A 23,822-nucleotide genomic window follows, 5' to 3' on the forward strand; every position below is an offset into this window, starting at 1 on the left:
TCGAGTCTGCCGGAGCTCCGCCCCCAGCGGAGGAGGCCGAGGCCGGGGGCGTGTCCGGGGCGGGGCCGTGCCCTGCCCCGCCCGGTCGCCGAGCAGTGGCCAGCGCAGGGAGGGCCTGGCCCCGGGATGTGAGTGAGGCAGGGGTGGGGGCGCGGGGTGGGGCGCCAACCCAAGACCCCGGGGTTCCCAGGGGTCCCCGTGGGCGGGAGCGCGAGTGCGCGGGCTACCCGGCGGGCCGCCAGGTGCGTGCCCAGGTATGGCGGGCGAGGGGGCGCTCGGGTCGGGTGCGCCCAGGCCGGCCTCGCGCCAATCCTCTGCTGTCCGAGGGACCGGTGAGGGTCGCGGGGCTCCGACCCGGGCGGGGCCCAGCGACAGGCGCGGGTCTGACGTCTGCTCTATCCCGGGCTCCACCGGCTGTGCGGAGGGCTCCACCGGCTGTGCGGAGGCCTCCCGCAGTGGCAACAGCTGGCGCCGGGTTTCTGGTCCCTGTGCGGAGGTGTAATGGAGGGGAGGGGGGTCAGCTGCGCGGCTAGGCTGAGGTGATCTCCATTCCTGGCTGCGGGTTGGGCCTCAGTCTGCGTGAAGCCCGACCTGCTGTTTCTGGGAACTGTCATCCCCACCCCCAGCTCTCAGGGATAGGGCGCTCTCTGTGCTCAGCTGTTTCGGTGCATCATCTCGCGACAGCCACATGTTTTACTTAAGGAAACTGAGGCCTAGGGCCACACAGCTTTTTAGGATAATTGTAAAAATGTGGAGGGGACGTGCCGAGGCCTGGCAGCCAGATACACCTGGGTGCACAGCCGGTGCTGCACCCACCCGCAGTGTGACCTTGGGCACGCCTGGTTCCCCCTCCAAGCCTCTGTTGGGACCGGTGGCGCCTACCTCCCAGGGCTCCGGTGAGGTTTGGGTTGGACAGTGCAGGGAGAGAGCCAATGCTCAGTGAGGAGCTGCTCTCATGACCGTCGTTGCTGTTGCTAAGAGGCCCTTTTCCTGCGGCTGTGGAGCTGTGTGGTCAAAGTCAGCCGGCAGCGAGGAGGAGGCTGCTTTCCACACTGAGACTGCCCCTGTCTCTGTGTCTGTCCCTGTGCACACGGAAGGCCACACACAACTCAGCTGTACCAGCATGTGCCGGAGACACGCTGGCCCATCGTGTATTCACCACGCTACAACATAACCTTCATGGGCCTGGAGAAACTGCACCCCTTTGATGCGGGAAAATGGGGCAAGGTGATCAGCTTCCTGAAAGGTATGGAAGGCCCTATCAGACCCTACAGCTGCTTCTTCCAACCCACCCCTCTCTCCCGGCCCCTCCCTGTGTCTTCCCTGACACAAGCCGCAGTCTCCCACCTCCACTCTCAGCCCTCAGACTGCCTTCCACTCATGCGGGCAGAGTCTTTTCAGTACAGGCGTCTGAGCATGATATGTCCCTGCCTCAGACCTTCACTGCTCCCCATCACTGTGGGCTTAAGTCCTGTCCCTGTCCGTGGAGGCCCACCAGGAAGGTGAAGTTTAGAGCAAAATCCAGTGTCTGTTCCCCATAAGCTTCGAGAGTCCAGAACTAGAGAGCCTTTGCTCCAAACCCTACTGATTGCAGATGGAGGAAATTGGAGCCCAGAAAGGTTAGGAAACATGCCCAAAGTCACACAGCTACCAAGTAGCAGAGTGGGGTCTGGAACCCAGAGCTTCAGGCTCGCACCTGTCACAGCTCATTCCACTGAGCAAGGTGGTGCTCCGGATTGTGCTTTCTACTTCGGTTTGTAATCCAGGGGTCTGGTTTAGGTGCGAAATTCAGGCATCACAGCAGGCTAGTGCGAGAATATTCTCCCTTTTCCCTGCATTAGGGGTTCCTCAGTTAACAGAAGTAGGGAACATTACCTGGCATAGCACGAGGCATTGTGGACCTTTAAATCACACAATCCTGATCATGCCATGGAGACAGTTTCGCTTTGGGGCTAGCCTGTCTTTAACACCTAAGCGCATCTCCCTTTTTAACAAATCTAGAGCGAGCCACACTGTTGCAGAAAATAGAATCAAATTTCAGATTAATAGCAGTTTGTTTGTATCGCATATGTTTTCTATTTTTGGTTTTTCTATTTATGGCAATTGGTTTGGATTTTCCATTTGCAATAGTAACCAGAGTGAGCATTCAAAGAAAACTATTAAGTAGAAGAAGGACAAGTGGTGTGCCAGGATGGTGAGAATACGCGGGGCCAGCCTGTTGCTCATCTTGCTTCCCTGACTGTGGTCCTTTGTGCGCTGTTTCCAGCAGACTCAGCCTGAGTCACTCCCCCCATTGCCCTTTCTTGGGATCCTGCGTTACCCAGTAGCTCAACATAGGATTCCTTGTCTCCCTCATCTCTGAGCTGACAGTCCTCCTCCTCGGAGGATGTGGGTGGAAAGGAGGCAGGGGCCACATGGCGCCGCCAGGAAAAGAGCTGGCCCTTTGCCTGAAGGCAGTGGGGAGACTTGGAATGTTGTTGGGGGGAGGGGCGATGGAGAGTGCCTTCTGTATGTGGAGCTCTGTGCAGGAAACGTATGGGATCATTTGCTTTCTAAGGGTTACACATTAAAACAGTTTCTTGGGATTCTGACCTTGTCCCTTTGATTCCCTAGAACCCAGAGCATCATGGTCCTATTCTCACTGTGCCCCAGACCACTTCCTGTTTCTTCTTTGGCAAAACAGAGCAAATCTTGTCTGGTGGATGTGAGGGGTGATAAAATACTGCAGTGTTTCCCCAACATCAGTTATTTGCAAACCACTCTGGGGACCTTGCCGTTTCCTCATACCACCTGCTCCGTTATTTACTTCATTTTTTTTTTTTTATTGACTTAGCCTCTGCTTAAAAAAAAAAAACTTAAGTAAACTTGTTTTAAAAGGAAACATTATATCATCTAAATGGGAAAAGCCAGTTTCACGGGCCATAAATAGAAGGTCGTGGTAAAAAAAAATAAATGCAGGAAAGCTGTGATTCACTTCAGGGTGCTGCAGTCTGTGAGGTCGCTGCTTTTTGGGTTAAGAAGGGAGATGAGCGAGGGTTAGGCAGGCCTGAAAGAGAGACCACACCATCCTGGGCCTCCCGTGACATCACCAGAAGGTGGAGAGGGAGAACTGATAAGGCTTTTTCTCATTTTGAGTCAGCCTTATCGACCCATGTGCCACCTCCTGTGAAAGCTGTCCAGCTCACCTCTCAGCTGTTGGTGGCTTGGGAAACCCAAGGATCGCCTCATGCCCAATGCTTAATGCCCTCTGGCCATTGTCCACACTGGCCTGGGAGGCGACCTGTTTTCAAAAGCCAGCCGTTTCCCACCTCCTCTGGGGCAGGGCTAGCAGAGGCTAAGCCTGCAGCCTGCTCCGAGGGGTGCTCTGGAGCCGGGTCGGCCATGAGGCCATCAGGGAAGCAGGGTGCCCACTTTGTGGTTTCAGAAGAGAAACTTCTGTCAGATGGCATGCTGGTGGAGGCACGGGAGGCTTCGGACGAGGATCTGCTGGTGGTGCACACGAGACGCTATCTCAACGAGCTCAAGGTACAGGGTCTGGGGCCTGGGGAGGGCTGCTGACCAGGAGGGGTGGTCAGAGCAGGGGCAGCTCGGTCTGGGGAAGCACAGCCCCAAGGGGCTCCATTCCTGCCCCTCATGCAGGGGGATCATGTGAGTTTGTGGTCCCCAAGAGAAGGAGAGAGGTGTCAAAAAGGCAGATACCAGGGATGGGTTAGGCTGCTCCAGGGGGTAGTGAGCTCCCCATCCCTGGGGGTATGAAAGCAAGGACGACCACTTGGCGGAGTTGGCACCTTCATAGAGCTTCTACATTAGTGCCTTTCAATCTGTGTTTTATGAACAGGCCTCGGAGACCCTTGCTGACATGCTGGGTGAGGGGACACCAGCCCCTTGTCCTTATCCAACCAAAGCTGTCCCACATAGGTCTATTTTTATATCGGGCTGACGTTTGAGGTTCTTTTCTAAGAGCTTCTGCTGCTAAAGACTTGTTGAAAACTGTTGGGCCAAAAACTAGTGTGAAACTCCCCATGTCTGAGCAAGGGATATACACAAGTGGCCAGGCAGGTGGTAGTGGTGGTATATGGGGCAAACTGGGGGGCTCCTGCCCCTTCCCAAGTGGGTGGCTGCCTCTCAGCTGCCCTGGGGGCCCCACGTGGCCAGAAGGCCTGGCTTTCAAAGAAAAGTGAGAAATTCAGATTAAGTGGCAGTCCCTGGTTTCTTAATGCGGCAGCTCGTTTCAACATTTGTAAATCCTACCCGCAGACCAAACTGGGCCTCCAGGCTGCCTGCTTGTGACTTTTTTCCAGAGGAGCTCGTGAAGCTGTCATCAGTGCTGAGGTTCTGAGGCCTCTGCGTGGGGAGCTCGTCTAGAGGGGAAGTGAGGCTGGGGAGGTGCATCAGAACCTGGTGCTGCCAGCCTGCCCTGGTGGGGGCATGGTCGGGGATGCCACAGGTCCTCTGCCAACAGTGTGGGAGCCCAGAGCCCCGACCCCCACCTTGTCTTAGACTCAGTGCCACAGCACATGCCAGAGGTCACCAGGCCCCTCCCCTCTATAGGTGGACAAGCCTAGGCCCTGCTCAAGGTCACCCAGGAGGTCCAGCAGCCCTCAGGGAGACCCCAAGCAGGGCATCCAGAAGCCAGTCTGTCTTCCTGGTTCCTGGTCACGGCTGCTACCCGCCCTCCTCCCCTACTCTGGCCGGAGCTGTGAGAATTCTAGATGAAGCCGTGACAGTGTCAGCTCATGAAAGATTACCAGGAAGAGGTTGCAACCTGGATCCTGGGAGAGAGAGGTGTGTGAGGCCTTGGCAGGAAGCCCAGTCCTTGGCTGCCCTGGTTTCCTGGGGCCTGGACATGCGTGGTCACAGTCCATAGCCCAGGAGCTGGGCCAGGAAGGAGGACATGCCTTCCAGAGTCCAGAGGGTGAGGGTGGGGAACAGGGACCGATGGCGACGAGTCCGGGCAGGGAGAGACCAGAACAGAGTGGGACCAGGGTGGATTGAATGTGAATGTGCCAGAATAAGGCTGAGGGGGAGGGGGGGCTAGGCTCCAGGATGCCACCTGCTTGAGGAGCCTTCAGGGGAACTGTGCAGGGCTGACTGTGTCCCTGGCCTTGGGCCCCCAAAAGCCTAAAGGCAGCTTACTATGTGATAGGTAATAATTAAAAAAAAGTATTAACAGGTTGAGACCTGAGTAGGCAATTGAGGTCAAGGGCAGCAGGAGCATTCAGACATGCCAACTGAAAGGATTAACCAAGATGCTATGGTTGAGCTTATATATTTGGCTTGGAGCTCCCTGGCAGCAAGAGCAAAAAGAGAAGCAGGCTGATTTCCATCACACCTACTAAGGTGAAGCATTCAGTCCTTCAACACATCTATACCAAATACTGACTGTGTACTGGGTACAAAATGAAGAATAAGCAAGTTTCTCTGCTCCCATGGATTTGCATTTTTGTTGTGGAAGACTGGAAATAAAGAAGTAACGACCCGAGAGGATTTCACAGAGTACCAAGGGCTGTGAAGGGGAAAAAAAATAGAGGGTAACTTAAGTGGAGGGTGGAGGGTGACTGGGTGGTCGGGGAGGGCCTCACAGAGGTGAGGTTTGAGCTGAGACAAAAGAATGAAGAGCGTGTGGAGCTTTGAAGGAAGAATGTTCCAGAACCACATACCTACAGGGGGAGGGGACTCTGCCTCCTAGAGGGAAGAAGGATGCTCAAGGGAATAAAAAGCTGAGGTGGCACAAGATGTGGTCAGGGAGGCCAGCCGCACCAGGCCACGCTGCGTCTTGCAAGCCGTGGGTGGAGTTTGGATTTTGTTCCAGATACCATGGGAGAGCCACATGGTATGATGTGCCCTTGATGCTCAGGCAGGAACCACCATGCCCATTTTGGCACTTAGGGGCTGCAGCTCAGGAGCTCATCCCCTTCCCCTCTCCCCCCAGCTCTCTGCAATGTTCCTTTTCTTTTTTTTCTCTGCTGCGGGCATCTGGAACAGTGCCCTGGAGAGTTCCTGCTGGTTTCCTCAGCTGTTCTGTGTGCACTGTGGGAGGTCACCCTCTCCCCTGTGCTGTCTCACCCATGTTCCAGGGCTCACGCCTGGCCCTGGCCTGGTGTGGCCTTCGATGCTTAGTCATCCAGGCATTGAAGGGGATACAGTACCTGATGTTTGCCAGGTGATGGCCATTCAGGGAAAGAAATGTGTATTGAGCGCCTATGGTGCGAAAGGCCCAGAGTTTGCCCCACTGAAGGTGCTGGTTGGGTTGGGCCAGGGCCAGGCTCCTGCCTTCTGCTAACCCCAGTGACAGTTTGCCTGGGGTGTGGGGTGGCATGACACAGATCTGACATCTCGTCCTTGTGCACCCTGAGCTAGGCAGCGCTCGGGATACCTTTATACGGCAAGTGTTTTGTTTTGTTTTGTTTTTTAATCCGGCAACTGTTTAATGAGCACCGTGCTCTGTTCCAGGGGAGGTAGGATAGAACAAAAGAGATGGAGTCCCTCTCCTTATGGAGCTGACATCTGGGGGAGTCAGCCAATAGACACGATAATCAAGTCAATGATCTGGTGTGTTAGAAGGCACTCAGTGCCATGGATGAAAGTGTAGCAGGAAAGGGGGAGTAGGGGCTGCAGTTTGAAATAAGGAGGTCAAGGAGGGACTTACTGACATGTGATCATGGACTGAGGGCAGTGAGGGAGTGAGCTATGGGGGCATGTCGAGGGAGTGCATTCCAAGTATAAGCATTAGCAAGTGCAAAAGCCCTGAGGCAGGAGTATCTGCAGTGTGTTCCAGTATTGCCACTGGATCGGAGGGAACGGGAGGGAGACTGGCAAGAGATGGTGTCAGAAAATGATCAGGGGCCAGACCACACAGGGGCCTTTTGTGCCACTGCTGTTTGCTCTGAGGGAGGTGGGAGCCAAGGAGTGTGTTAAGCCGAGGGATGTGGTCTGATCTAGGGTTTAGCAGGATTGCTTGGCAGCTGTGATGAGAAGAGGCTGTCAAGACAAAAGCAGGAAGATCAGTGAGGAAGGAGGTCGTCGCAATAATCTGGTGAGAGATCCAGGCTCTCAGACAAGGCTGGAAACAGCGGCTGTGGATTTTGGGGGAGTGGTAGGAGTTGGAGTTTGCAAAGAAGAGGAAACAGTAGAATTTTCTGCGGTTCAGACTGGGTATGCGGCATGCGAGAGAGAGAGAAGCCAAGCTCACCTGAGCCTCAGGAAGTCCAGACACCTCTTGGGCCTGGTCACCGACCTCCCAGCACTTGGAGTCCTGTCTGGGAGGGAGACAGACCCTCGCACCAGAACACCAGGGGGCTAAAGGCTTAGAGAGTCTCTGGGGAACTGGGCCCCCTCCTCAGGCCTCTGATTTCTCTCTCTCACTTCTCTCTTCTTCCCCGAGGGGTCTCTTGTCTCCTTTTCTTGTTAATTATAGTAAAATTCAGATAGCATAGCCAGTAGCCATCCTAAAGTGTAAACATCGGTGGCATTTGTTACATTGACAATGTGGTGCGACCATTGCTGTTTAGTTCCAAAATATTTTCGTCGCTCCGACGGGAAACTGGTACCCACAAAGCCGCCGCTCCCATTCCCCTTCTCCCGGGCCCCTGGCGACCACCAGCCTGTGTTCTAGCTCTCTGCACTTGCCTTTTCTGGAGGCCTCACATGCGTGGAGTCACACAGCACGTGACCTTTGGCGTGAGGCTTCTATCAGCAAGCACAAGCGTAGCGTTTTCAAGAATGATCCATCCCATGGCGTGAGTCTGCGCTTCATTCCTCATTGTGGCTGAATAATATTCCATTGTGTGGATAGACATTTTGTTTATCCGTTTCTCAGTTGATGGGCATTTGGGCTGCTTCCAGCTTTTAGCCTTTTGTTGCTATGAACACGCATGTACAAGTCCATATCTGAGTCCCCGTACTCAGTTATTTAGGTTACATGCTAGGGGCGGAATTGCTGGTCACAGGGTAACCAAGGGGCGAGCAAAATGACCCCCACAGCAACTGCACGTTTTACATTCCTAACAACTGTGCACAAAGGTTCCGATATCTCTACATTCTCACCCACGCTTGTTATTTTATGGTTTTTGTTTGGTTGGTTGGTTGGTTGGCTGCAGCGACCTTAGTGGGTATGGAGCGGTATCTCATTGTGGCTGTAACGTGCATTTCCCGGTCGGTCAATAGCACTGAGCATCTTTTCAGCCACTTGGTGGACATTTATATCGCCTCTTTGAGGACGTGTCTGCTCAAGTCACAGGCCCAATTAAAACATTTGTTTATGGAGTTTTAAGAGTTCTTTGTATGTCTGGATGTTATGTGATTTGCCAATAATATCTTCTCCCATTCTGTAGGTTGTATTTTCGCTCTCTTGCTGGTGTCCTTGGATGCATAAAAGTTTTGAATGTCACTAAATCTCAACTTATCTTTTTCATCTTTTGTTGTCACATCTAAGAATCCATTGCCAAATCCAAGGTCATGAAGATTGACCCCGATGTTTTCTTCTAAGAGTTTTAGCTTGTATTTAGGTCTTTGGCCCATTTTGACTTAATTCTTATATATGGTGTGAGGTAAGGGCCCAACCTCAATCTGCTGCATGTGGTCTCCAGTTTTCCCAGCACCATTTGCTAAAGACACAACACTTTCCCCATTGACTAGTCTTGGTACCCTTGTAGAGAATTAGTTGGCCATAGATGTATGGATTTACTTCTGGACTCTCCGTTCTATTCAGTTGATGTATATGTCTCTCTTATGCCACTGCCATATTGTTTTGATCACTGAAGCTTTGTAGTAAGTTTTGAAATTGGAAATTGCGTGTTCTCTAAGTCTGTTCTTTTTCAAGGTTTTTCAGCTATTTGAGGTGTCTCGAGATTCCATATAAATTATAGGATCAGCTTCTCTATTTCTGCAAAAGAGGCCATCAGGATTTTGATAGGGATTGTGTTGACTCTGTAGAGGAATCCAGAAAGTATTGCCATCTTTACAATATTAGGTCTTGAACCCATGAACACAGGTTATTTTTTCATTTGTTTAGATTCTTAAGTTCTTTCAGCAGTGTTTTGTAGTGTTTAGTATACCGGTCTTGCACCTCCTTGGTTAAACTTATTCCCAAGTATTTATTCTATTATTTCCATTGTTATTTTAAATGGAATTGCTTTTTAAATTTCCTTTATGGATTATTTGTTGCTAAGGTATAGAAATACAACTGATTTTTGTGTGTTGATCTTGGATCCTGCAACTTTGCTGGATAAGTTCTTCAGTTTAATAGGGGTGTGTGTGTGTGTGTGTGTGTGTGTGTGTGTGTGTGTGTATTCTTTAGGATTCTCTGTAGCTAACATTATGCCATCTGTGAATAGAGATTAGTTTTACTTCTTCCTTTACAGTTTGGAGACCTGTTATTTCTTTCCTAATTGCTCTGGCTGGAACTTCCAGTGTGAGGTTGAATAGACGGGGCAAAAGTGGGTATCCCTCCTTGTTCCCGATCTTAGGCTGAAGGTGTCCAGTTTTTTAGCACTGTGTATGGTGATAGCTATGTGATTGTGTGTGTGTGTGTGTGTGTGTGTGTGTGTGTGTGTGTGTGTTTGCATGTGCACGTGTGGATAAATGCCCTCTGCCAGTGTGGCAGAGTTCCCTTCTGTTTCTAGTTTGTTGATGGACTTTATCATGAAAGGGTGTTGGATTTTGTCAAAGGCTCCTTCTTCATCAACTGAGATGATGGTGCGGATTTTTTTCCTTTCTCTCCTTTTGCTCCCACTTCCACTGGTGGAAAGTTCTGACCCAAACCAAGCAGTTGGGGCCTCCACATGGGGTTGCAGCCAGTCTCTACTGGGGAAGCTCGCAGGCCAGGCCTTTTGGTGGGCAGTGGGCATTAGGCTGGGGTGGTAAAACCTCCTCTGTGTATTTCATTCATTCATTCATTCATTCATTCATTCATTCATTCATTCATTCATTCAGCACTATGGTCTCAAGTTCGCTAGAGCAGTGGTTCTGCAACTTGCTTAAGCATTGGAATCCACTGGAAGGCTTGTCATGATGCAGATCACTGGTCCCTACTCCCAGAGTTTTGGATTCGGGAGGTCTGGAGAGGAGACTGAGACTCTGTGTTTCTGACAAGTTCTCAAATGCTGGTGTTGCTGGTTTGGGAACTACACTTGGAGAAGCACAGCCCTAGAAGCAGAGCCTGTGGTGGGGATGGAGGTGCAAGGGATTCCCTGAGGGCAAGCCTCGGGTGACACCTGTAAGGGGGGGAGGGGAAGCAGCTGGGCACACGTATGGCCTCACCTGACCCCAGGAGGGCTCTGCATTTGTGCTGTCTTGGGAGTAGAGGGCCAGACTGTCCTAGCCCCTTATCAGCTAGTCATCCAGCTCTCCTGGGCGGTGCAGGGTGCAGGGGAGGTGGCCTCCTCCAGGGAGTGTGTAGGCAGGGAGGAGTCTGGGCAAGGGTGGGCGGCATGCGCTCTAAGCACCTGCTGTGTGCAGGCTTCACTCTCAGCATCATCTGTATAGCAGGAATGAGAATGAGTGTGTGCTTACACTCCTGGCTGTGGCATCCTTCTGGAACAGACAGATAACCACTGAGACATATTGTAACGCCAGGTAGAGACAGTTGCTGTGCAGAAAGATGAGGCAAGGGCAGGGGTCGGGGTGGAGCCGGGGGGGGGGGTCTTCAGATGGGGAGTTGAGGACAGGCCTGGCAGATTGGTCTAAGGCCCCGTTTTAGGCCTGGTGGGGAGGGGTCCCTGTTTCATAGATGAGGAGACGAGACAGAAGTAAGGGTTGTGTCCAAATTGACACAGCAGTGGCAAAGCCCAGAGTCGGACCAGTTTTTACTCTGAGGAGGACTTCTGAGTCCTGTCCCCACCCTACTCCCATCTAGCCCATCCCTCAATGCCCTTGCCTGGGGCCAGGCTCTCAGAGGGCCTGATCTGGGTGCCCTCATCCCAGCCTGCTGCCCTGCACGCCCCTGTGTAGAACCTCCCTGCCCACCCCCTCCAGGGCCCAGCCACCAGCCTGCCCCTCCCACCCCGTCTATTTTTCACCCTGGCCACTGGTGGTTTTTCTGGAGCAGCTCCATCCAATAGAACTTTTTGCCATGGTGCACATGTTCTGGAATGGCCCCGGCCAGTAGCCCCTAGGCACACGTGCCTATCGAGCAGTTGAACTATGGCCAGTGAGACTGAGGAACGAAATTCTATTTTCTTGATTGAAGTAACAAAATTCTAATAAAAAATTTTTCATTTAAAATTATACCCAAGTAGTAGCCACGTGTGGCTGGTGGCCGCTGGATGGGACAGCACGAGTCTAGCTCATCAGTAGGCAGCACCACTGCCTTGCACAGAGGCCACGGCTGGGCCCGGGAGAGGGCTGAGCCGTTTGGCACCATCTCTCACTGCCGGAAGTGGAGAAACGTTGGCAGACGTGACTCTTCCCCTAAGGGGACTGGTCCCCTTGGCTACATCCCAGACGCGCTTCTGGTGACTTTATACCCGGCCCGTGGAAGATTCATTCCCTGTGTAAAAAGTAAGGCAGGCCGGCAGAGGTTTGTGGCCAGAAAACTCGGGCAGCGGATAGGATTCTGTACGGCAAAATTTCGAGCCCTTTACATGTTTCCCATGTGAGTTTCCAAGAGGTGGACAACATAAGCAGTGTTTCCCAGAGTCATTTGATGTGGAACCCTTTCCTGATAGCGCGCTGGGCTAGGCAGTTGCTGCGGAACATACTTTAAAACATGCCCCCTTCGTGGTTTTGTGTCTATATGGGACCCCTCAGGAGGCTGGGATAAGCTTCCATTTTCTTCCAATCCTTATTCCCTGCTAGCCTGCTGAGGGAGAGAGGGAGGCAGTGACTTAACATGTTCCTTCAGTGGCTGAGTTGTTGTTTTCACGGTTTATTCATAGAAAACTGTGGTTCTGGGGCTCCTGGCTGGCTAGGTCTGTAGAGCATGCAACTGTTAATCTCAGGGTCATGGGTTCAAGCCCCACGTTGTGCATGGAGCCTAATAAAAAATTTTAAAAAAGGAAGAAAACCATGGTTCCATGCCTCCCATGGAACAAGCCTGTGTTGGGCAGTGGGATTGGTGTGAGGAACAGTCAGAGCTGGCCACCTTCCCTTCTCTGGGTCTGTCCCCCACCACATGCACACACACGCACACGGACAGGTCTTGGAGCATTCCAGCCTTCCTGGCTGGTCTCAGCTCTAGCACCCATACCACCTCCCAGGCCCTGTGATGCCTCCATGGTGCAGCTGGGAGGCCGGGGGTTGAGGAAGGCTGGAGGGGCACCTCCCTTTTCAGACTGCAAGTGGTCTGTGGGCCATACGCCACGTTCACCAGCTCCTTCACTTGAGTGAGGGCTTCCCCAGCCTACAACTGTCCTCAGCCTTGGTGGCCTGGGTGGGGGCTGCGGGTGGCCACACAGGTATTCAGTGCAGTTCAGGCAGCCTGGGTTTCCCAGCACACCTGGACCCTATGGAAGTTGACATGGGGCCTGTTCTGCCTTCTCTCCCTGGCCTCAAGTAGTGCCCCCTGGCTAAGGCGCCTGCCAGGACCTTCCCAGGCATATGCCCTTTCTGCTGTCCTACCTCATCCTTGGCCCATCCTCTTTCCTCTCTGCTGACTCCTCGCCCTTACTGAACATGCCTCTCCTGCCCTAAGTCTCCTCCCCTGGTGGGAGAACCCAGTGGCCATGCTCCCCGTTCTCAACACCTCCCTTGGCTTACTCCTTCCTGAAACTCCTCTCTGCCTGGCCTCCTGAGGGCCATACCTCTGCCCCACCCCCACCCCGTCCCAGGACAGCCCTCGATTTTCACAGTGGGCTACCCTTCTGGCCCTTGCCTTCAGGGTTGGAGTCTTGGGGTTCCAACCTTGCATCCTGGACTCCTCTGTCTGCCCATCCCCTACGTGCTATCTGCTAACCTTCCCCATCTCCCCTCCTCTGGACCCTCATTATTTCTCACTTCCTCCCTGGGGCTGCTGCTGCTTCTATTCAAGTTCTCCTAATTGGTCCTCCTGCTGCAGCCAGCATAGCTTGGGCAAGCACCATCTGATGGCTCCCTGCTGCTCTGATGAGGCTGTCTGAGAGAGAACATTCTCTGGCAGCACAGGCCCTACGGGACAGGCCTGGCCCCGCCCCAGTTGTACCCAACTTCTCGTGAGCGCGGACTCACTTCCCTTTGCCAGTAGTTGTCTTTTCACCTTGACTGTGACATCCGGGCAACTCCCATTCACCTTCAGACTCAGCTTGGAGGTCACTGCCTCCAGAAAGCTGCTGTGTTCCCACCTGGACCCAGACCACGTTCTCCATCAAAAGGCTTTGCCACATTGCATATGAGTGCCTCCCTGCTTGGCTGTGGGCTGTGTCAGAAGGACAGGAGTAGCCCCCACCTTGGAGCCTCAGTAAATATTTACAGAGTGCCCTGGGCCCCTCTGAGGCTCTGCCTGGGGTCAGAGGAGAGCAGGGAGCACGGATCCAGGTACATTCTCAGCCAGGCAGCAGATGGTTCGGGATCTGGGCCCATGGACATTTGCCCCGGGGTCTGGGAGGGTCACAGGGAAAGCTGTGTCCTAATCTTCGTGCGAATGCCTTTTGGGTATCCTAGACCCTCCTGCCTCGGTAGCCAGAAACAAGGGCCTGATACGCCTTTTGAAGGGAGGACCAATTCCTAGTGGATGACGAGGTCATGTGCCAGGGAAGCGGACCTGGGCTTCCAGTGCTGGCTCTGCCATTGACTCACTGTTTGACGTTGGAAAGAAAGATCTTCCCAGCTCAGGGCCTCAGTGTCCTCCCCCTTCTGTACAGTGGGTGGGCTGGGCCAGGGCTGGGTCTGCCGCCCCTGTGACTTGGCGTCTTCTGCAGCTCTCGCTCTGGGCGCAAGAGGGCAGCCAAGGGCTTTGGAGGAATGTGGGCCAACAGCTTTAAGGCAAGGAACTGTTCTTACTGAGCCCAAAGCTGGGTCAGGGGCTCTCACTTCTTACCAGAGGAACTGCACTTGACTGGAAGTTCTCCCAGGTCACCTGGAAACTGGCAATCTGATTTCCCAGCTGTTGCCTCTGCGCTCTGGGCATAACGACCTGTGTCTCCTTCCACAGTGGTCCTTTGCTGTTGCCACCATCACAGAGATCCCCCCTGTCATCTTTCTCCCCAACTTCCTTGTGCAGAGGAAGGTGCTGAAGCCCCTTCGGACCCAGACGGGAGGAACCATCATGGTAGGTGGGGATGCAGGTGGGAGGAAGGGCTGGGCTTGGGACCCCACACCTCCGGGCCTTTGCCCACTCTGGGCTCTCCATCCGGAATACTCTCCTCCCACTTTGTAGTTGAACAAAATCCTAAATAGTCCTCAAGGCACAGTAACAATGACTCTTTCTCCCAAAGCCTTTCCCACTTGGGGACATTAGAATTCCTTGTTCCTTCCCCCATGACCGCCTATGAGAGTTACCGTATTTGCTGGTGTATAAGATATATCCCCTTTCCCCAGGGGGTGTATCCTCAAGCTATGGCTATAGTGTTCTCAAGTCAAGATGGCAAAACCAAGCCCCCATGGCTTCAGTGATGGGCGATGCTCCCCTCACTGCCCATCATGGGGGTGACAGTAAAGAATACTTACAGCAAAAGTAGCTTCTTCATCCCATATGTAGTTGTCTTTAAAATTAGCCACAGGCTGCCGAGTTAATTGGAGGTAGAGAAACATTTCAGATTTAGATGTAGGATAATCTTTTTTTAAAGAATATTTCATAAATATTTGTTTTGAGAGAGAGACAGACAGAGCATGAGCAGGGGGAGGGGCAGAGAGAGAGGGAGAGAGAGCAAATCCCAGGCAGGCTCCCAGCTGTCAGTGCAGAGCCCAATGTGGGGCTCAAACTCACAAACCGCAAGATCATGACCTGAGCTGCAATCAAGAGTCAGAGGCTTAACGCACTGAGCCACCCAGGCGCCCCCTAGGTGTGGGATGAATTCATCCAGAGCCAGATCAAGACCTATTGATCTATAGTTTTCTTTTTAGCTTTGGAAATTTTTGTTTTTTGGTTTTTGTTTTTTTTAAATATCACTGCCCACTCCCAAACCATGATTTCCTACAAGATTTTGGTATTCACCCTACCGTATTTCTGTGGGTCAAAAATTGTCTATTTTTCCACTGAAAGCCTCATCAAAATCCTTGTCAGCTCACGTGTGATCATAACTATTTAACTTTGATTTCTTCTAGTCGCCTCTCAGAATTGCAGTTCTGTGGCTTTGCAGTTCTCATACAGCAGCCAGTCTGGTACTTCCAAGACTGAGTCTGAGTCTGCTGGAGGGTGGGGGTCTCCTGAACCCTACCTTATAGATCATCCTATGTCAGAGCTCTCTGGAAATGGTGTTTATGGAATGAATGAATGAATGAATGAATCAGTTAATCAGTGAATGAATGAGTGAGGGAATTGGTTGCCTGTGCCTCTCACCTTGTGCTTGTCTCCAAAGGCAGGGAAGCTGGCCATGGAGCGAGGCTGGGCCATCAATGTGGGTGAGTGCCCCAGCCGGTCTGGCTTGCTGGGTCCTTGGGCTGGGAGGGCCAGGAGGAACCTGAAGGCAACCACTGTGAGTTCAGATGCTCTGGTGCCTTCAGAACCACCCTGAACCTCCTTCTTAAAGTGGTTTGGGGGGGGGGCGGGGATTCGGCCATCTGGTGCCTGGGAGGGACCAACCAGTGCCTCCATCTGGTGTGGGATTCTCATCTAAAAGAGTTCTCCAGATGGCTCCCCAGCCCTGCCTTTGCATACTTCCAGTGACAAGGGGCTCACTCTGTCTGTAAAAGCCTGCGTCATCCCCTGGGCAGCCCTGCGTGGGGCTGAAACCTGCAGAATTTCAGAGTCTTTCCTGAAAAACTCCATCAGCCTCCCGGGGCCCAGGACAGCCTTCAGGGCCATGGTCACGTAATGGGCAGACAGGCCCAGGGTCAATGCCGTGTCAGGGACCCGAGGGCCAGCACTCCGGAGTCCCCTGGACTCTCCCCCAAGACTGGCTCACGGGAGGGTTACACAGACGCTTTTCCTCATCCCTTCCTTATGTGTCCCTCACTGAGGTACAGCACTTCACAGTTAGCAAACCTCTTTACGGTCTGGCCTCTCATTTGAGCTGGGCATTATCATGTCAGCCCCATCATATCGATGAAGAAATGGGTGTGGGAGAGAATCCCCGCCTTTGGCTGTGAGCTCCACAAGGCCAGGGCTCGGTCTCTTCCATCTTGGTATTGCCAGGTACTGAACATCGGATCTGACATCACTGTGATGTGACGGTCTACTGCTGAACGGATGGATGAAAGAGGCATGCCCTGTGTGTGTCTACAGTGGGGTCCCCACGAGGGCCTCGGGAGGCCCTTCCCCCGTGGAAGATGTTATGACCTGATAGAGGTTAAGAGGCCAGGTCTTGATCCAGCCTGGGTTTGAATCTTGGTTCTGCTGTTAGTGAGCTGTGTGATCCCAGGCAGGTTGCTTGATTTTTCTGTGTGCCTCAGTTTCTTCATCTGTAGAATGGAGGTAATGGCAATCGTGCCCCCACTAGGGGCTATAGGGAGGTTTCAGTGAGCTCTGTGCCTGGTTAGGAGTTCATTATTGGCTATTATCTTGTTAAGATCCATTGACAGCCTCTTGGCATGAGAATAGGCAAATCCTTTGTAGCTGTGAGCCCTGGACCCTAACTGCTGGGTGGGGCAGTTGTTGGGCTCAATTTCAGAGGCCCCTGAAACTCAGGTTGCAGGGCAATGGGCTCTCAGGGGGGAGGTTGTGGCCGGACCCTGGTGTCTAAGGCCTTCCCCATGGCCATGGGTGGCCAAGACCATCAGAAGGTGCCCTTCCTGACCATCCCTTTCTACCACCTGCAGAATCTGGGTGGTCCCAGGGTAAATGGGTCCCCCATAGCCCCACCACCCCTCCCTGGCATGGGAAATCACTTGGGGGCCGGCCTGGCTCTGCAGAGGCAAGGGACAGTTTGGGAAAAGATAAGCTCCTAGCCCTTGGGGGTTGTGACAGGCACTGTGGACTCACTCGTTGGGACAGCCTGCGAGGTTTCTTGCTCCAGGTAGGGATGGCTGTGATGGCAAAGCTACCTCCTGACCCAGGGATGGTGACGCACCTGGGTGCTCAGCTCAACTTGCCGACCTGGAGTCCTGGGAGCCTGTCCCTGGGAGCTGAGCAGGGACGGGATGTGGGGAGGATGTAGGGGCAGGGCAGTGCCTGGCCCTGACCACGCTGTGTCTGCCCTTCCGCAGGTGGAGGCTTCCACCACTGCTCCAGTGACCGGGGCGGAGGCTTCTGTGCCTACGCGGACATCACACTGGCCATCAAGGTGCGCCCGAGCGTGCGTGGGGGCTCGCCTCCAGGAGCCCTCCCTTGAATCCCCCCCCCCCAACTTGGGGTTCTCCTCCACATTACAGAGAAGGGAACTGAGTCTCAGAAGGGGAAGAAGCTGGCAGGGACTCCAATGCAGATCTGACACTTTGTTCCCCCCCCCGGGGTGGGGGAGAGAGAGAGAGAGAGAGAGGGAGGGAGAGACAGAGGGAGGGAGCAGGAGAGGAGCAGAGAAGTCCAAACAGGCTCCGTGCTGGATCCCACTAACCATGAGATCAAGAGTCCGATGCTTAATCGACTGAGCCACCCAGGTTTCCCTCATTTAATCCTCATGTGTGCAGATAAGGAAAACCAGGCCTGGGGAGGTAAGGTCATACGGCTGAAAGGTGCAGAGCTGGCATTGGCCGACACCTCTGCTGGATTGCAGAGCCCCCCTTAACCACCCTGTGCCTGGCCTTGTTCTGGGCATCAGGAATGGACTGACGTGGCCCCTGTTCTCTCAGGGGCCTCTGTGTTAGGGCACACAGACTAATGGTGGGAGTAAGCAGGTCAACAGACCCTGGTCATTTAGAGAGGGTGACACACAGGAGACCTTCCTGGGGGTAGGGAGGGGAAGGAGGGCTTCCCAGAGGAGGCATGAGAACTTGGCCTTGTGGGATAAGGCAGAGGGCACAGCCTTAGGGAGAGGTTTCACCTTCTTAACCTGTATATATTCCTCTAGGAATCCCGGGCTTTCTCTAAGAGCTAGCCCAACTGCCCCACTCCTAATCTCCAGCCCTTCAGGGCACAGCACATGCTGCCTCCTCCAGGGAGCCTTCCTTGACCATGCGCATATGCTTCTCTTGAGCCACACAGTTCTGAGTGTGTGAGGTCTTTGCCCGGTGGCCTGATTGCCCACAAGCCTGTCAGGCCTCCCACCTGGCCCCTTGCCAATTGGGAATCCCCAAGGGGCTATGGCCTCTGGCTTGTCTGAGTCCTCACCTCCCCCTCTCCTCCCCTGGCAGTTTCTGTTTGAGCGAGTGGAGGGCATCTCCAGAGCCACCATCGTTGATCTCGATGCCCATCAGGTGAGTACCCTGTGGGGGCTGCAGTCTCACGGCCCCGCCCCCCCAGCTGATGCCCATCAGCTCTGTCCCACAGCCCCCTACTGTGGGGGGCTCCCTTCCCCCTGGGAACATTGGCAAGCCCCAAGCTGGGCCTCTGCTCCCCCCACCCTGATCTGCCTCTCCCCTCGCTGCTCATCCTCTGTGCCTCAGGCCAAAAGTGGAGGGTCGGTCTTTGTCCCTCTGCGCCACTCAGCCCAGCCAGGGCACGGGGTCCGCCTCATTGTTTCTGTCAAACCAAAGGATCCGTCCTCCCTTCTGAGTGCCCAACACACCTGGCTGATGGCTCTTCCTAAAGCCCAGGGTGGCAACACCACTCTCACGCCCTGAAGCCTGCTGTGGCTCCCCAGTGCTTCCTAGTCAGTTTGGGGTGCCACCCCTGCACGGAGCTGAGGACTACTGTGGGGCTGCACCTCAGACAGATGCTCACACGCATGATTTCAGTCTTGCTCAGGTTCCGGGTTACTTCTTCCTCAGGGCTCCAAATATGGGGCTGGCTCCTCCGGTCAGACTGGGCAGGGTGTCACCTGGGCTCTTGAGGACACCTCCCCCCCCCCCCCACCACTGCTGTTGTGCCTGTGTGCCGCTGGGCACCCCGCAGTGGAGTCCTATGACACTGAGCTCCGGAACTGAGCCACACCTGCACAGCCCTTTACAGGTTCCCTTTCACGTCCCTGATCCCAGCCGATCCCACCACAGACTCCAGAGGGTGGCAGGGTTAGAACTCCTTTCTCATTCCATGGAGAGGAAACTCAGAGGGCTGGGCCCCGCTCAAGGTCATGCTAGAAGGTCATGGGGCTGCGTTTTGAGGTTGAATTCCAGCTCTGCTACTTAATAGCCATGAGATCCTTTGCCTCCCTGAGGCAAAGGAGACCAGCTGAGCTCCGCAGGCTCATGGGGCATTTCCTGGGGTGGGCGTGTGCAGGCTTCCTGGCCTTGCTGAGGGCCCCTGTGTGCAAGCAGCTTTTGTGTCCTCTCCACAGGGCAATGGGCATGAACGGGACTTCATGGGTGACAAGCGCGTGTACATCATGGATGTGTATAACCGCCATATCTACCCCGGGGACCGCTTCGCCAAGCGTAAGCTGCCGCCTCATCCCTCAGTCTTAAGTGCGGTCGTGCTCATATGGAGCTCTCTCCTGAGTATTCCCTACATGCTGGCCTCTGCAGAAGTCACTTCATTTGTCCTCAGCAGCCCTGGAGGTGGGGGTGTGTTCCCATTTTATAGATGAGCAAACTGAGACCTAAAGAAGTCACTTGACCCACCCGAGATCACATAAACCTGTCCGACAAACACATGCGCGGGTCCTTACATCAGGGTACCCACCAGGAGAATAAAAATAGACCCCTCCTGGGTATGCATTTGTCTGGTGGCAAATAGGGAATGACAAAAAAGAAATGAGAGGAAAAATACGAGAAGTCGAAAATACAAAATAGAAGTCGAAAACACAAAATGCATTTTCAGATGTCAAATGTAACAGTTGTGAAAATAAATGCAGGGGGGTTAAACTTACCAGCCAAAAGGCGGAGACTCTCAGATGAACTTTGAAGACACAGGGCCCCGCCCGCTTTGCAAATAGGGGACACAAGTGCAGGAAGGGCACGTTTATGCCGGTGCATCTGCTCAGGGTCATTCAGCCCCAGGTGTGGCCCAGGGGCCTGGTTTCTGATTAAGGTGCTGGATTTGGGCCTGAGGGCACAGCAGGGTCCTCATTTCTGGGCAGAGGCTCCAGATGTCATCGACAGGGGTCTGGAAATCCCCAGGGCAAAGTGTTTCTTCTGCACTCCCTTCTCTCCCTTGGCCGCGCCCTCTTTGCGGTTCTTGGCGCTCTTTAGTTTCATTTGGGGCGGAATGAATGAGGGGGAGCAGTGCTGGAGTCAGACCGTGTCCGATCCTGCTGGGACACTGACTGGGCCCTCCTGAGCTCGTTGGCCTTTCTGCCTACGGGGCTACTCCTGTCTCTCCCTCAGAGGCCATCAGGCGGAAGGTGGAGCTGGAGTGGGGCACGGAGGACGACGAGTACCTGGATAAAGTGGAGAGGAACCTCCAGAAAGCCCTCCAGGAGCACCTGCCGGACGTGGTCGTGTACAACGCGGGCACCGACATCCTTGAGGGCGACCGCCTTGGGGGGCTGTCCATCAGCCCCCAGGTGCGTCCCCGTCCTGAGGGGGTTGCCGGGGGGGGGGGGGGGGGGGTTGTGCAGCAGGGAATGTGGGCGGAAGCAGCGGCGATCACAGCGGAAGCCGGAAGCCGGCTCTCCGGAAGCCGCAGAGCCCCGGCCGCCCTCCCGAGTCAGCCTCCCCCTTCCCCCCACAGGGCATCGTGAAGCGGGATGAACTGGTGTTTCGGGTGGTCCGCGGCCGCCAGGTGCCCATCCTCATGGTGACCTCGGGCGGATACCAGAAGCGCACGGCCCGCATCATTGCCGACTCCATCCTTAATTTGTACAGCCTGGGGCTCATTGGGTCTGAGTCCCCCAGCGTCTCGGCACAGAACTCGGACACCCCTCTGCTGCCTCCCGAGGTGCCCTGACCACGCCACCCTTCTGTTCTTCTGCGCGGTTCCCTGCCTGCCTCAGCCCGGCCCGCCCCTCAGCGCTTCTCCTTTTCTAACCACGGGGTGGTGGGGGCAGCTGCCAGGAGGTGCCGAGGGGCAGGGGCCCGTCCCCGACCGGGCTGGCCTTAGGGGCAGCCCCTCCGCTCTCCCCATTGGGTGTCAGAGGGTCTCCAGGCCCCTCTGTGGGCGGGGGCAGAAGGCAGGGCCTGAGTCCCAGAAGACCTCCCTTGGGGCCCCAGGTCTGACCAGGCCCTGCAGAGGCAGGCAGTTTCCTGAGGAGGGAGAAGGGCAGGTGAGGCTTTGGGGGCAGGAGTCATGTGATTTGCCCCACCCTTTCGCCCTCACCTCGGGCAGGGCATGGGGAGCCATGGGTGCCCGTGTCCATGTGGGGGGCCTGAAAGCTGGGTGCTGCAGCGAGGCCTCTGGAGGGGGACTCTGGATTCCCAGCCAGCAGGCAGGACGCCTGGTCCTGGGTGTCCTGGATGCAAGGGGTGGCGGGGAACGGGGCTCGAGTGGCGTCTCCCCTCTGGTGTTCCCCTTCAATAAAGCAAGTGCTGGACCTGCTTTCCTAGGGCTCCTCGGTGCTGATAAGGAGAGGAGAGGCCTGAGGAGCTCCAAATCTGTGCTTTAGTCATGGTCCTGCCTGTCAGAGATGGGCCTCAGCACTGGGGGCTTGAGGGGGCTGCCAACCCCGCTGAGGAGGGGACAGAGGAGGGTGAGGCCCAGAAGGGGACACTGGGGATGGGGACAGGTAGCCAAGCCGGGTCCTACAGGACCTGAGGCCCCAGGTGAGGACGGAGGTGCCGGTGGTCAGGCTGGAGTTCTGGGAAGGAGGGCAGACATACCCATCCTGGCCCGTGGGTTGTAACGGGTAGGACCTGGGGCAGGGCCTTAGGTGGGGCTATTGCTTCCAGTGTCCAAGGTCCCAAGTGGGCCCTGACTTCTGGTCTTTGAAAAACCCCAGACCCTGACCTTGTTCTCAGCTCTAATCTGAAGGGGACACCCTGGATCCCCCACAGAGAGCTGGGTGGGGAGAGCATCCACCCTTCATTACCTGAGTGTGTTCTTAGCGATCAAAGGTGGGGTGGGGAGAAAAAGTGGGCCAGCGGAGGCACATCCCGGTCCCCGGTCAACCGCACCTGGGGGACTCCCGTTCATTACCATCTGGGGGTGCTCCTGCATTTCCCCACTTTCTCCCTTACACTCCCTTGGTGCTCCCTCTGCTGGGGGACGGGAGGAAGGGCTTCAAAATCGTGAACTGTCAAAACGGCTGACCTCCTGGACTAGACCTTGAGGCACTAACCACGCCCTTGGACCCCCTCACCCGCCCCCTACCCTTGCCGTTGGTTTCTCTGCATCTGACTCAAGGTACCTAACATCCCCTCATTTCCACCTGGGGCCTGTGACATGTGGGGGCAGGCAGTGGGCTGGCTTCATCACCGTTGAGCTTCTGTTTGTAGAGAACCATAAAGGCTCTTGATCGGACTGGCTGCTGTGTGTTCTTGAGATGGAGCATCCTTACCTCCTAAGGATTAGAGGAAGTAAAGATTTAAAATCCACATCGAACGAGGCCGGACAGGGCCTCTTTCAGAGAGAAAGAGTGAGAATGGGGAGAGGGGCAGAGAGAGAGAGAGAGAGAGAGAGACACGGAATCCAAAGCAGGCAATGTGGGGCTCGAACTCACGGACCGTGAGATCATGACCTGAGCCAAAGTCGGACGCTTAACCAACTGAGCCACCCAGGTGCCCCTAGTATCTGTTCTTAAGACCTGAGTTGTCTGCTTTTGGTAAGTGATACCCCAAGTTATAAAAACCCAACGGAACGTGCCAACTTTGTGAAGTGCTGAGTCTCTAGCTGAGCACCTTGCTGACCAGGATGGGGGGGGGGGGTCCTGCAGCCCAGGGTGAGAGGGGGGACAGGCTGGGGGAAGTCCAGGGTCGGACATGTGCTATAGGGAGAACTTGGGGGGCAGGAAAGCTTGGGAAAGCACTCTCTGGTGGAGCCCGCTGGGAACAGCCCTGATGCCCGGGAGGCATGAGATTTCTGCAGGAGACTCCATCCAGAGCCTCCTGGAGATCTGGAGCATGAACATCTGGCATGGGAGGCAGGGCAGTCCCTCCCCCCCAGCACACAGGGGAGCGGGCAGACCTTGGAACCCAAGCCCACGTGGGAGCCGTGCTCTACCTGGGCCTGAATGTGGGGCCTTGGACAAGTGGCTTAGCCTGTCAGAGCCCCCTCCCTGCTCCTCCTGTAGACCCTGGTGCCATGTCTGGCTGGTGGGCTGGCTGAGGCCTGGGGAGAAGGGGTTTCATCTGCCCAAGTTATAGCTCTCTTCTCCATTGGGGCCGGTTGGGGGACACTCAGACAGGCGTTGGAACGGCAGCGCCCAGCTATGACTAAGCCACCCGCAGAATGCCCGAGGCTAGGCCAATACAGCCCTGGTGGGGGGCAGAGGCCGGAAATGAATGTACCAGCCCACTGCCTTGGCCATAAACAAAGGTGGGTGCTGGCCCAGGGCCCTTCCCTGCCTAGCAGGACTCCCAGGCAGATCTGAAGGAGACTTTTAGGACCCTCCCTGGATCCTCAGCCAAATGCTTAGCGTTTAGGGCCAAGACCTCCTGCAAGCAGCCTGTTCTTGAGTTGGTTTCATTTAGGTCAGCCAGCACTGGCTGGGGACATCCTGCTCTGGGCCCAGGGCCAGCATGGGGAGGCTCAGTGCCCTGTCCTGGGAGCGATACGGTCCCGTGATAGTTTTTGAGGCTGCAGGGTATTTTTATTTATTGATTTAGAGAGCAAGAGAGCACAAGTTGGGGAGGGGAACAGAGGGAGAGAGAGAGAATCCCAAGCAGGTTCTGCATGGAGCCCA

At 54.9% G+C, this 23,822-nt stretch overlaps 1 protein-coding gene across 1 annotated transcript; it reads left to right on the forward strand.

Moving 5' to 3' along the window:
- Window positions 1-21: 21 nt before the first annotated feature.
- Window positions 22-22,441, forward strand: HDAC11 (histone deacetylase 11). The gene is made up of 10 exons (XM_040491862.1): window positions 22-128; window positions 1,098-1,246; window positions 3,425-3,525; window positions 14,066-14,182; window positions 15,432-15,474; window positions 17,218-17,294; window positions 18,301-18,363; window positions 19,383-19,479; window positions 20,371-20,549; window positions 20,717-22,441. Coding segments are annotated over exons 1-10 (1,044 nt in total). The 5' UTR covers window positions 22-126; the 3' UTR covers window positions 20,933-22,441.
- The last annotated feature ends 1,381 nt before the right edge of the window (window positions 22,442-23,822 follow it).

The sequence above is a fragment of the Herpailurus yagouaroundi genome, unplaced genomic scaffold (assembly GCF_014898765.1).
Source record: "Herpailurus yagouaroundi ecotype Mexico unplaced genomic scaffold, PumYag 183, whole genome shotgun sequence".
NCBI lineage: Eukaryota > Metazoa > Chordata > Mammalia > Carnivora > Felidae > Herpailurus > Herpailurus yagouaroundi.

Bases quoted from the DNA above. Each gene is read 5' to 3' on its own strand.
- HDAC11 (XM_040491862.1), top strand. The intron at 3,526-14,065 runs GTACAGGGTCTG...CTCCTTCCACAG, and splicing joins GCTATCTCAACGAGCTCAAG to TGGTCCTTTGCTGTTGCCAC. The intron at 17,295-18,300 runs GTGCGCCCGAGC...CTCCCCTGGCAG, and splicing joins ACATCACACTGGCCATCAAG to TTTCTGTTTGAGCGAGTGGA.